Raw genomic sequence first — 12,728 nt, 5'->3', positions numbered from 1 at the left:
ATTTTATCATTCAATTTTTTATAAATACAAAAATTAATTTTTATAATTGACCACAATACTCCTACGTATAGGTTTCTAACTGTTGCAGTTGGTTGGTGTAAAAGAACATTTTCCAAAGTATTATTATCTTCAAGTTAACTTATAGTCAATATCCAATTGCAACTTAAAGTTTCTGGACACGACAACAAATGACAGAAAATAGGTTTATATATCTGACGAAAACATGACAGTGTAGAATCAAAGTTTCATCCTGATGTCTATATACATTCATTTGTGAGAAGCAGTAACTTGGATTTCAAACATAGGTCTTAATAGAAGAACTATAACCACTCTGAACATCATAGTACCTGGACCACAGCATAACACCTCCATATTTTGCAGAGCTCTTAATGGCTGGAAGCACTTGAGATATGAGATCAGCAGAAGGAATGAACCCACTTCCTGCTGCCTGTGAGGAAGCTGGTAACCCCAAGAATATTTTGTCGGCAGGGATACTTGTTATCCATTGCTTCCATGCATTTTCAAGATTGCTAATTGCCCCAGTAGTATATTGACAAGGAGGGTTGTTGTAGAATTGGATCCAAACATAGTCAAAAAGACCTGTTGTGAGAGCATTTCCTATCCAAGCATCAGGGAAAGGGCACTGAGGAGCTGCAGTTATGTACACTTGCTTTCTTTGCTTGGCCATCATGCCATAATACCCTTTAAGGAGCCTGGCAAGATCACCCCAGTGTTTGCTTGATCCACCTTCAATGTCAAAGTCAATACCATCAAGAATAGCAGCGCCAAGAGGACGAGATGCTGACTGTCCCCCCAAGAAGTTGTTCCAAAGGTATGTGGCTACTTCACTTGCATCAATTGAGTGGCTTCCAGTGTCTCCTCTCAAAGAGAGCAAGACTTTGATGCCTTTGGCTTGACAAGATTTTATGTCTGAACTTAACCCAGTGCACCCATCACTGTACGGATCACAGTGACCAGCAAGATTAATCATGGGAGTTTGGCCCTTGCCAAAGGTCGGCAAAAAGGCTATGATCACATAATCATAGTTCCCTGTCGCACAAGCCTCGCTCAGCGTCCCCTCGTTGCCATTCTGGCCCCAGTATATAACAATTTCTCCAGCGTAGGATCCATTTGCTACAGCTAACAGGACTAAGCACAAGAATGTGACTGAGATTGCTGATTTCATTGAAAGTATCTAAGGAAATGTTTCAAGATAGCTAAAGATTTAGGCTGCTTCTGTGCCAACCACTGCTTGGGAGAATGGCTTTTATGAAGTGTTTGAATCATTTCAAAACTTTTGGAGCTTTTCTCATAGAACGTGCCTTGGCAGTCATGAATAATATAATAATCATTTATGCAACTTCATGCAAATGTTAAATGAAAATAGCGGTCAATTGTGTGATGATGCATGCTGTCAAATTCATATTTCATAAGTGAAGCAAACAACATAGCATTCAGGAACAAGTTATTTTGCTCTGTGAAATCTTTTCTTTGATGGTTATCAGTTTTGAGCTTCTGCAATGGTTACAATTGACAAGAGTACACAAAAGTAGGAAGTAGCAACTTATGTTTATCTTCTTTAGTAGAAAATTTCCACAATGAGTGGCTTTAGGACTCAGAAATTTAGTTTGAGTAGAAGGATTATCTTTTCCCAAACCAAATCCTGATATTTTGCATCTTGACTCCAATAAATGACAAACCAGTGTTCTAATTTTGCCTTTTTAATAAAAAAATCATAGATATTTCATATGAATGGTTATTGTTTCCTTTTCCAAAATCGTTTAAATCGTGCGTAAAGATATTTACAATATATCTCATACGACTTTGGCCTTCGCCTTTAAACTAAACTATTCCTGTTTTGATTCCATTATTTCAACTAAGATCACCTTAATTTTAATCTCTAAGTAAATTATTCATAAGGAAGTATTTCTTTTTTTTTAATTATTTTTATTACTTAATCTAATTGAACCAAATTTTAATATATTTTTTATTATTCATATTTTCTGCTCAATATGTGTGCTTTAATTAATTAATTATTTTAAAGTATCGATATAAAAGTGGATCCGCTCAATAAATAATTAAAATATCTGGATATCTGTTACATATTTCACCAAAAAATAATATCCATCTATGATTTTTTTTTCCATCCCTTAAAAATTTCATTTTTTTACCAGTAATTCAAATCGGAAATTACTAACGTGAAACAACTTAACGTGAAAAAGTTGTATAGTCAAACACAATTTCACTTAAATTAAATTAAATTGAAGTTGTAACAAGACAACAGTTAAAATAGTAAGAATTTCACACAATTTTAATAAAAGTTAATAATTCTGTAAAATTAATCTCAATGTTTTAATTAACTACATTAAATTACTTTCCTTTATTGTAACTTTTTTATTTTAAATAAAAATTCTTCCCTTTTTCTAAGAAAAAATCATAAAGAAAAATAAAAATATTATTACTATCATATAATTTGTTTAATTCTTCTTAAGTTGGATGTGGTTTTCCTGATTTTTAAATCTTTATATTTATATTGGTGTGTGAGATTAATTTATTATAATATTAACTATTTCATTCAAAGGTTTTATGTAATGAGTTTTTGTTAAAATTAAACTAGGTTAAATATGTTTTTCGTTCCTTAAGTATCACACGATTTTGGTTTTAGTCCCTACTCGAAACTTTGATGGTTTTTAGTCCTTTTAGTTTTGAAACTATTATAATTAGTCCTTAAAATTAAACGGCGTTAAATTTTTGTATGAGGTGGCTAACAGTGAGCTAGGTGTGTGCCACGTTTGGGGTTTCTCATCTCTTTCACACCCACCATTGTTCCCTCTCTGAGTCTTCATTTTCATCCAAGCCAGCAGTTGCATTGGCAACTGCAGAAGCAGTGGTTTCACCAAGACCAAACTTAACCGTGACCGTCACCAAAAGTACAATCAGAGACCCTTTTTTATATCCATATTCTCCACCATCCAACAAAAACCCAGATTCAAAATCTATTCTTTCCTTCAAACACACCCCCAACCCTAACTGTACAACCTTTGCAAACCCGACAATGAAAATTGAAAGGAAGTATAAAAATAAATTTAAAAAAATAAAAAAAGGAAAGAAAATCCTAACATTAAGGAAGATGATTAAGCATTGAATAGCGAAATTCCTAACCATCTTGAATAAGGGAGATGATTACCTGCTCAAGGTCTTAGGAGGTTCAAAACAGGTCCAACTCTACACCAAAATCGGTAGAAGTCACAAGTCACAATCATTAATCGAAGCAATATACTAGAACAACTACATAAGGACAATAAAGATCCTAATCATACTTAAGATAATTTCTAGGGACATGTTACATTTCCCACCACTATTTTCCCGAAGCAGTATTTTTATTTCACCACTCAAACACTCCAGTTAACTCACCTCCATTTTGCTTATACAAATGAATAGTGCTCTCTTTCAAATTACTAGACAGATGGACGTTTCAAATAAAAATGTACGCACGAAAATACAAATGTACTAGTAGAAATATTTAGAACATGGTTATTATAATCAACAGAAGCAGACAAAAAATAGAAATATATTGTCACAATCTTTATTCAAACAACCAACTGAACAGCACAAACAAATCAGTTTGTTTAATTATGGCATATTGATATGACCAAAACTGAAGTAATCCATAAGCAACTAACACATCAATATACCCGGTCAAGTGAGTCTCTTCTCCTCCTGGTCGTTTCCAGTTCACAACTCTTCACTGCACTGGTTTGATTTCTCCTAGATTGATCTTTATTAACTGTCAAATCAGAAAACAGAATCTTCTTACTAGGTGGAGTCTTCATAAAACAGTCTGGTGAGCCAAAATGTTAGGATTTTCGCTATTCAAAGTTTAATCATCTCCCTTATTTAAGATGGTTAGGAATTTCGCTATTCAACGCTTAATCATCTTCCTTAATGTTAGGATTTTCTTTCCTTTTTTTATTTTTTTAAATTTATTTTTATACTTCCTTTTAATTTTCATTGTCGGGTTTGCAAAGGTTGTAGAGTTAGGGTTGGGGGTGTCTTTGAAGGAAAGAGCAGATTTTGAATCTGGGTTTTTGTTGGATGGTGGAGAATATGGATATAAAAAAGGGTTTCTGATTGCACTTTTGGTGACAGTCACTGTTAGGTTTGGTCTTGGTGAAACCACTGCTTCTGCAGTTGCCAATGCAGCTGCTGGCTTGAATGAAAATGGAGACTCAGAGAGGGTGGTGGGTGTGAAAGAGATGAGAAACCCTAAACGTGGCACACACCTGGCTCACTATTAGCCATCTCATACAAAAATTTAACGCCGTTTAATTTTAGGGACTAATTATAATAGTTTCAAAACTAAAAGGATTAAAAATCATCAAAGTTTCGAACATGGACTAAAACCAAAATCGTGTGATACAGGGACGAAAAAATATTTAACCCAATTCAACTCTCATTGAAAACAAGAAAAATAACTAGATAAATAATTAAAAAAAATGACTAAATTGAATCTAAATTACAAAAATTATAAAACACATTATGTCTCATATTAAATAAAATTAACTAAAATTAAAATTAAAAGAATATTTAGTTGATAATTAAAATATGTGGATATGTATTACACATTTTACCAAAACAAAAAAATTCATCTATGATTGTTTTTCTTTCCATCCATTAAAATTTTCATTTTTTTTACCAGCAATTCAAATCGGAAATTACGAAATCGAAATGAAAATAATAATAATGACAGAGTTGTGCTCTTAACGAAAATATTTTTGTTTTGTTCTTACGAAGAAGAACTGAATTGTTTAAGTTGGAAAAAGGTATTTTCTGGTACGAAAATACATACTGAAGCCGCATTTTGCCATCTAAAGAGCAAGACCCATTCAAATGCAGTTACACGCTGTTCTGTGAATTAAATTACACAGAGCATACAACATGCTTAATTCTCTTACTTTGACTTAACCTCTTTTCCTTCAATATGATACTTTAGTTTTCTTATATATGCTTTTTGATTGAGTTTTTTTATTCAGTATTTATTGTATAAAAGCTGACAAAATAATATTTTTTATATAATTTTATTATTCTTAAATACTTATCTACAGTATATTATGCAAGTTCTCGTTATATAACAGAAAGTTAGAGTTTTTACCAAATTTTTAGAATATAAAATAACCTAAAATGTTTTTAGAAAGGAAAGAATGAGAAAAAAAAGGTTTTTATGTGTTTTAGAAAGAAAAAAGTTGTTCAACATGCACCAAATAATAAAGGAAAATGAGCCATTAAAGAGATGGAACGTTGAAAGAAAATGGATGTTGGTAGCAACTTTCCAAAATTCAAGCTCACACAGATAACGTTTTTAAACCAAACGTTCCAAAACATCAACTATTGCAATAATATAATATTAATATATTATAAAAATATTAAGCCACATTTAGTCCAATTGTTTTTATTTTAATATACACGACAAATTATAAATAAAAATTAAAATAAAAGAATTATTTAAATGGTGTAATAAAAATAAATTCTTATTTAAAATTATAATAAAAATAATTTCTTATTCTAAAAATATAAACAAATATTTTTTAAAATTAATATTAATTAAGATTATTTACATCACATTTTCTATTAACATGACATTTGGATATTGTGTAGATATACAATCTTCCATTACCGAGTCAAGGACTCAGTGAAAATGTTTTTGGTTCTGTTTCCTGGTTTTTGATTCCAATTCAGGTTCTGCTTTTTAATTATATTTCTGATTTTAATTTGATTTTGGTTGTTTTCTGGTTTTGCTTTCATTTTCCTCTGTTTCCTGGATTGGTTTTATGGTTCTGTTTTATTTTTATTTTTTTTGTGGGAATTTGTTTTACATTTAGTATTTTTGTTTGCTTTGAACCATGTTTTGTTTTAACCTGATGTTGAATATTTTAAGGTAAGGTTCAAATCTTTATTGATATTTGCCATCACATATTTTATGAAGCCAAATCATCCCAAAGATATTTTCCGAAAGAGAGGATAGAAACAATGAAAAAAAAAAGACGAAAACAATAGGACATACTCCATCGAAAATTGCAGCAATCAACGACCTTCAGAGTGAGCAAACTTTTTTTCTTCAAAATTCAAATTCCATAATTGAAACTATAAAATTATATTTAATTAGACAATCAATTATGCATATAATATCATATAATATTTTTAACATTATATTATATTTACATATTATTCACCTTTAATTACAAACTAGTATTTTTAATAAATTAATTTTATTATTGATTATATTTTATAGATAAGTAACTAAATTAAATAGTAAACAAATAAAATTAATAAATTTTAATTAATCTTAAGTAAAATAATTTATTTTGATATGTTTTTATTTAAAATATAGTTTTTTATGTATTAAGAAAATATAATAATTTTTTAATTTATTTTTTTAATTTTCTTATAACTTTAGAAAAATTAATTTTTGTATCAAATTATTTAAAAAATATATTAAATTATTATAATACATATTTCATAAATTATATTAAAAAATATTTAATAAATCATTTTTTTAAAATATATTAATATATAACTAAAGTAAATTTTCTATTCAATTTCCTTTCTTAAGGATCTAGAAAAGGGGCAAAGAGTAGTAGATATGGATTTTAAAACAAAATTATGTTCATTATTTTATAGGTTAAATATGTTTTTAGTCCCCCAACTATCGCGATTTTGTTTTTCGTCCCTATTTCAAACTTTGTACGCTTTGATCCCTCTCCTTAAAGAAATCAAAAATTTTGGTCCTCCAAAACTAACACCGTTAAATTTAATCTGACGTGGCTAACGGTATGCCACGTTTCTGTCATGGTAAAAATTGAAAATCTGTAATAGTCTGAGTTGGCTAACGACCCTCCTTCCTCTCTCGACCTCCACCCCCGACACCACCACCTCTGCCTCGGCCTTTCACGTCAGCCCCGTCGCCCTCCACCGCCCTTCGGCGACCTCCGCTGCCCTCCGCCACCTCTCCGGAAAGCTTCTCATCCTCATTCTCTCCGTCTACAACAGTCTAGTGGGTCGATCTTCAATTATTACAGAAGATTGCAGTGAGTCTAGAGTGTCAACCAGTGACAACAATTTACACAACCATAACAACAAACGCTTGAAAAAAATTACAGGTTTCATGCTACCATACAATCAGGTTTCAAATCTTCTTTTAGACTTTCAGTTCCTCAGCAACCAATAAATAACAAGAGTAGTAAAGTGGACAATAACATGCAATAACAGAAGATCTAACAAACATAGGATTTTTGTGGTATATTAGTTGAACAGTTAGTCAAATTAAAAAACCAAAAATTTGACAGTAAAGGTTAAGTAGAAAAATGTTGGACCGCAAGAAATACTCTTTCCCCCAAAACACACAAAAACAAGGGAATCCATAAATTGTTAAACACACCCATGGCAAAACCACAACTTCCACTTACAGAAACTCCATTAGCAAAATGCACAGCCAGATAAAGTTACAAACTTTAAGATCCTCACCTTAATGGGTTTCCTCGGTTGAAAGCAAAGCTGGAGTTGACAATCATGACAATCTAGAAAGCTATAAATCATGGATTGATATGAACTATGATTATTTTGAGTTCCTTACGCCAGAAATGAGAAACTCTTCACTTCAACTTCAGGGCCCTTGTTATCCTGTCATATTTCCTAGTGTAAACGGTAAGAAAACTTTTTGCATTCCTAATGCATTCATAAATGTCACCCAAACACTCGAGACTCACTGCAACCTTTAAGCGAGAGTCAAATATTCTGTAAATTGGTTTTCGTATCACCCAAACACTCACTGCAATCTTCGCTTGATAGATCTGGCGTGCACTGAACCAGAGTATGAATTTCCTAGGACCCAAACACGGTAGCGTTTTTTGTTGCAAATTTCATGGTGCCGGCGGGACCAGCGTTCGCTGCCTCATGGTTGGTGACGGCGGCTTGCACGAGAGGTTGGTGGTGGCGGGCTTGCGTGAGGACGAAGTTGAAGGGGAAGGTGGTGGTGGAGGAGGAGAGAAGGAGAAGAGGGTGGTGAACAGTGGCACACCGTGAACGTGGCAGAAGATTACTGTGAAAGCTGGTATCATGTGTGGCACACTGTTAGCCAGGTCAGATTAAATTTAACGGTGTTAGTTTTGGAGGATCAAAAATTATGATTTCTTTAAGGAGAGGGATCAAAACGTACAAAGTTTGAAATAGGGACGAAAAACAAAATCGCTTGATAGTTGAGGGACTAAAAACATATTTAACCCTTATTTTATTAATAAAATGTTGAACTATAAATACTTTTCTAAAAATCAAATTTTATTTTATATAAATATTTTATCTCTCTAAAAGCTTCTTTCAAAACTTTTTCTACCTTGAGTTGTTGATCTAATTATTCATCCTTTTGATGATGAAGAACTATTAATGGAGTCAGCACAAAAAAAAAATCTTCATGTGTCTTATCAAAAACAAAAATAGGGGTAAGATTACTTTTCCTCTGTTTTTAGAGGCATTTTACTATGTTAAGGTACAACTAGTTATGTTGACCATGCATATGCCTCAAATCTACTCAAAGTGAATCTTTGTTGAATTTTGATATAGATAGTTTGAGGATCTTGTGTGATATAGAGCTCTAAGAACATTCTTAAGAAAAAAAAGTGTGTTCTACAACAACTAAGGAAAGCTTGTTTAAAATTTAATTCTTATTGATGATTGATGAAATTAATGAATTGATTGGGTAAATTTGTCCAAATGATAACTTTACATTTTTGAAGTGATTGGTTGAATTGATGCTTTATCACTGATTTTGAGTTGTCTACACTAATGATATTTGTGAATATGATTGTGACCTGATTGAACTTGTTGCTTGAGATTGTTTAATAAGTAAGATTATGCATGTTTCCAATAGAAAATAAGTGAAAAACTTATATAAGTTGGTTAAGAGTACACTATAACTAACCTGCATAATATGCAGACTCGTTGAGTAAGCATATGGCTTGATGAACAAGAGTGTACAATTTGCAAGTTAGAGAGCTCCAACACTTTGTTTTGTTGGACAAGTCATTTCTCGTTGAGCAAGCTTGTTAAAGCAGTTCCAAGGGTTATACTCGCTAAGTGAGTTAAGCTTGGTTATGCGAATCTGAGAATGTTGAAAACTCAAGAGCAAGGTGTGTGCTTCCCTTGTTGAGTGAGAGAATCTTGTATGACAAATTTTTAAGAGATTTAGTTCCAGTGCTCTCTTGTTGAGCAAGCCTATATGTCGTTGAGCAAGAAGATTTTAAATAAAGTTAGAGAATATCAGAGTAGCCTTCTCACTAAGCAAGTGCTATGGTCGTTGGGTGAATCTCCTCCCAAGGGATACTTACTGAATGAGACGTGACTTCACTAAGCGAGAACTTAGTGATCTAAAACAATATAATTAGTTTAAATCTAGTAGAATTCATTATGGTTTGATATGAACCGAATGAAGCAAGAAAACAATGATTTCTAGGATGGGAATACTATCATGTGTTATATTATGTGTACTGTATTGACGATAGAGGATTGAAATGAGATAATCCTGACTCAACTAGTAATTTGATTCATATAAAAGAAAATAACTAGGTGTGAGAGTCAATGGAGGTTCATATTTGGAGTTTTGGCAAGTAATCAAACTCATGAGATATAGAATTTATCTTATTGTGCTCTATAGATCCAGAAGCAATTGAAACATGATATTATTGCTCTTGAGAGACAAGAGTGAAAGAGCAATAACATGTACATGGTCTCAGAAAACTAGTCAAAATATCAGTTTTCCGAAAGTTTAGCCTATGGTTCTTGGTATATGAATGGACCATGAGAGCCTTTGTATTTTGGTGCATATTATATGATTTAAGAGAAGTCGTATAGTGATTCCATTATTACCATTATAAAAATTTCCTTTTATTTTAAATTTATAAATTTTAAATTATCTCTAATTTACTCTGTGTATTTTTTATTTTAGTGTTGTTATCTATTTCGAATGACCATGAACTTCACAAGAGCAGAGATAATATAGGACATGGAGAGAAGCAACATTAAAACATGTTAAAAAAATGATAGATGCGGATAGTGCACTATAGTAAAATGATAGATGTCGACAGTGCAATATAGTTATATATGGTAGTGTGATGTATTAGTCTACTCATTTCATTATCTTTTAAAATACAACTTAATACATTTTATGATTGGAGGATGGTACATAATATTATAAACTCTATATTATTATTGTGCATTTAGTATATTTATGATTACTAATTAAAAATATTTTTTTAAAGTAACAATTATGATTACTAATTCGTATTCTCAACTTGCTTTTGTCAAGAATAAAATTCAGAATAACATTTTATTTCATCTTGTATTCTCCACACACTCCTCTAAAATCCATGCTAAAGAGGAAAAGATACATGATAATTATCTCTTCAATAATCTATGTAAAAGGAACATTATGTTACTTTTTTGTTTGAAAAAGAAAAGTAAATTTAAACTTCTTGGTGAGACAGCCATTCACTTTTTCTTTGCCTTGTGTTTCGTCGTTTCATGCTTTTATTCTTTTAGCTTCTATGAATGGTTACCCCGAAAAATTTATTACTTCACCAAATCAGAAGCTATAGTGAATATTAAAATTAAGCAATTTGTCATATAATTCATTAATCTGTTAAGGCTTAAACTAATCTGATTTGATGGTAAAGTGATAAAAAAGTGTTATTATTATTGATAAATTTTGTGGGGCCAAACGTCCTTGTGATTATACTTTTCTTGTGGGAGAAGTTAGACGAACAAGTTGATGCCCCTACTCAATTCGACCTCATGTCTGTTATAAACACGCCTTCTACAGTTTTCGTGCATGTTTTTTTCAAACTTTTTTAAACAACTTTTCTCATTCTTATCATGTGCTCCTTCTCAAATCTAAACACAACAGCACACAACAATGTCCTAATATTTTACAACCTCTACATTTAAAAATCTTCTACTCCTCTGTTATTAATTCCACTTTTTTCTAAGAACCTTTGGTGTGTTTACAAAGTTTTTGTCGATTGTGAAAGTTCACAAATTAAGACTTTTCTGTAATATCGTTATGTTTTTCTGTCAATTTAAACTAGCTTCTAACTTAATAGGAACTTCGATTTCTAATTCAAGATAAGCTTTTTATTTTTAATTTAAAAAAACAACTTATATACAGGGCCAATTTATAAGTGTTCATGGAGGAGTTAAACGAAAAAAAAATGACAAAATTAAGATGAATATGTTAATTTTAAATTACCTAAGAAATATGATTAATCTAGTTCTATTTCATTGTTCCTTGAGTACTTGTTGAGTAATTTATATAAACTTAGTACAGTTGTTTTGAACTTTGATTGATCTTACGTAGTTTGACAATCTATGCTGGACATGGGTATTATGATTGACTTTATGTATGACCATTGCAAAATCATATTTTTGACACGTAAAGATTGGCATTCATTTGTTGTTTGGTGTGACAGAAAGTTGGTTGAAATGAAAATGGTTATCTGATTTTCTATAAATCTGTATTTTTTTCACGAGGGTTGATCTGTGATTTATCCTATGTCTGTCCAATGAAAATGGAAGACAATAACAAGATGAGAAAAGATGTTGAAGTTACTACTTAAAGTGAGTACAATTTTTCGCTCATGTTGTTCCATTTGTCCCCTGCTTGACCTTGATAGAATAGACGAACTTTCCCCTTGTGGTCATCATTGTTTTGTCACTATAAGCTATACCAATAACGTCTTTGTTGCATATACTTTTTTTATTCATCATAACCTGAAAAATCGTTGCTTGCAAATGGAAACCTCACTGCCTCTAGCCACTGATAGCTTCTCTTATGGTTGGTTATCAAACTGCAAACCCTTTGCAAATGACCTTCAGGAACTTCTGAGGGAATCATCATCTACGTGCAATTCCCCATTAATGGAAGAATGGCAAAGCTTCAATTTTGATATTTCTTTCACTCACTCTCCTGCTGTTCTTGCTCATGCTGATGAACTTTTCTCTAATGGCCTTATCAAACCACTCTTTGTTGGCCCTTCCAAGTTAGACTCCTGCAAAACCACCCAAGATTCCACACTCCAATCCCAGCCTGTTTCTTCCTTTTCTTCTAGAATTGTTTCTCCAAGAACTCTGCAAATTCATCATGGTTTTCTCACAAGGTGGAAAACCTCCACATGTAGAACCTTGAGAAACCTTTCTAGGTATGTCAACCAACTATGCCAGAGAGTTGCAAGCTCAAGGAAAAATACTAAAGTTGATGATTTTGACAAGGAAGACTGGCTTGTTAATAGCTGGAGCAGTTCACACCAAGCATCTCCAAAATCAAGCTCTATCAGTCCAATTGGTGCTTTGCATGATCATGAGAACTCAATCTATGAAGCAGTTCTCCACTGCAAAAGATCAATAGGTCTGGTCACACTTTTCCCTATTTTTCTTGTTTCAATTTTAGTGTATGATTTGTTTACCTTGCTAATTAACTTCTTTCCAATTTTTCAGAAAGATAATCCATTCTCAAATAAAGAGAAGATAATTGTAGAGCTTCCATGGGTGGTAGCTGATAAAGCATGTCTTCTTTTTGCATCATTTCTCTCATGTTGGATTGGATCCTACTGCTTCATGGTTTTGTACAGATATGATAGCACAAACTGTGTTGTACTCATATTTAATAGAGATAACAGTGTTCTTCT

At 32.0% G+C, this 12,728-nt stretch overlaps 2 protein-coding genes across 2 annotated transcripts; one reads left to right on the top strand and one right to left on the bottom strand.

Moving 5' to 3' along the window:
* Positions 1–295: 295 nt before the first annotated feature.
* Positions 296–3,420, bottom strand: LOC108327021 (acidic endochitinase). The gene is made up of 3 exons (XM_017560687.1): positions 3,415–3,420; positions 2,818–3,039; positions 296–1,195 (listed from the first exon to the last, which is right to left on the bottom strand). Exons 1-3 carry the CDS (start codon positions 3,418–3,420, stop codon positions 296–298), a joined length of 1,128 nt encoding a protein of 375 aa, XP_017416176.1.
* Positions 3,421–11,398: 7,978 nt separating this feature from the next.
* On the top strand, positions 11,399–12,728 carry LOC128196440 (probable membrane-associated kinase regulator 6). Its single transcript, XM_052877264.1, has 2 exons — positions 11,399–12,448; positions 12,538–12,728. The coding sequence occupies exons 1-2, from the start codon at positions 11,641–11,643 to the stop codon at positions 12,543–12,545; spliced, it is 816 nt and encodes a 271-aa protein (XP_052733224.1). The 5' UTR covers positions 11,399–11,640; the 3' UTR covers positions 12,546–12,728.

The sequence above is a fragment of the Vigna angularis genome, chromosome 1, assembly GCF_016808095.1.
Source record: "Vigna angularis cultivar LongXiaoDou No.4 chromosome 1, ASM1680809v1, whole genome shotgun sequence".
Classification (NCBI taxonomy): Eukaryota; Viridiplantae; Streptophyta; class Magnoliopsida; order Fabales; family Fabaceae; genus Vigna; species Vigna angularis.
Note: the sequence above shows the minus strand (reverse complement) of the source record. Positions and strands in the feature narration are given on the sequence as shown.

What these genes read in the sequence shown, in the direction of transcription:
- LOC128196440 (XM_052877264.1), top strand. Translation starts at nt 11,641, where the DNA reads ATGTTGAAGTTACTACTTAAAGTGAGTACAATTTTTCGCTCATGTTGT.
- LOC108327021 (XM_017560687.1), bottom strand. An exon ending in CAGAGAGGGAACAATGGTGG is followed by an intron (nt 1,196 to 2,817) that starts GTGTGAAAGAGA and finishes ACATTTCCTTAG; the next exon opens with ATACTTTCAATGAAATCAGC.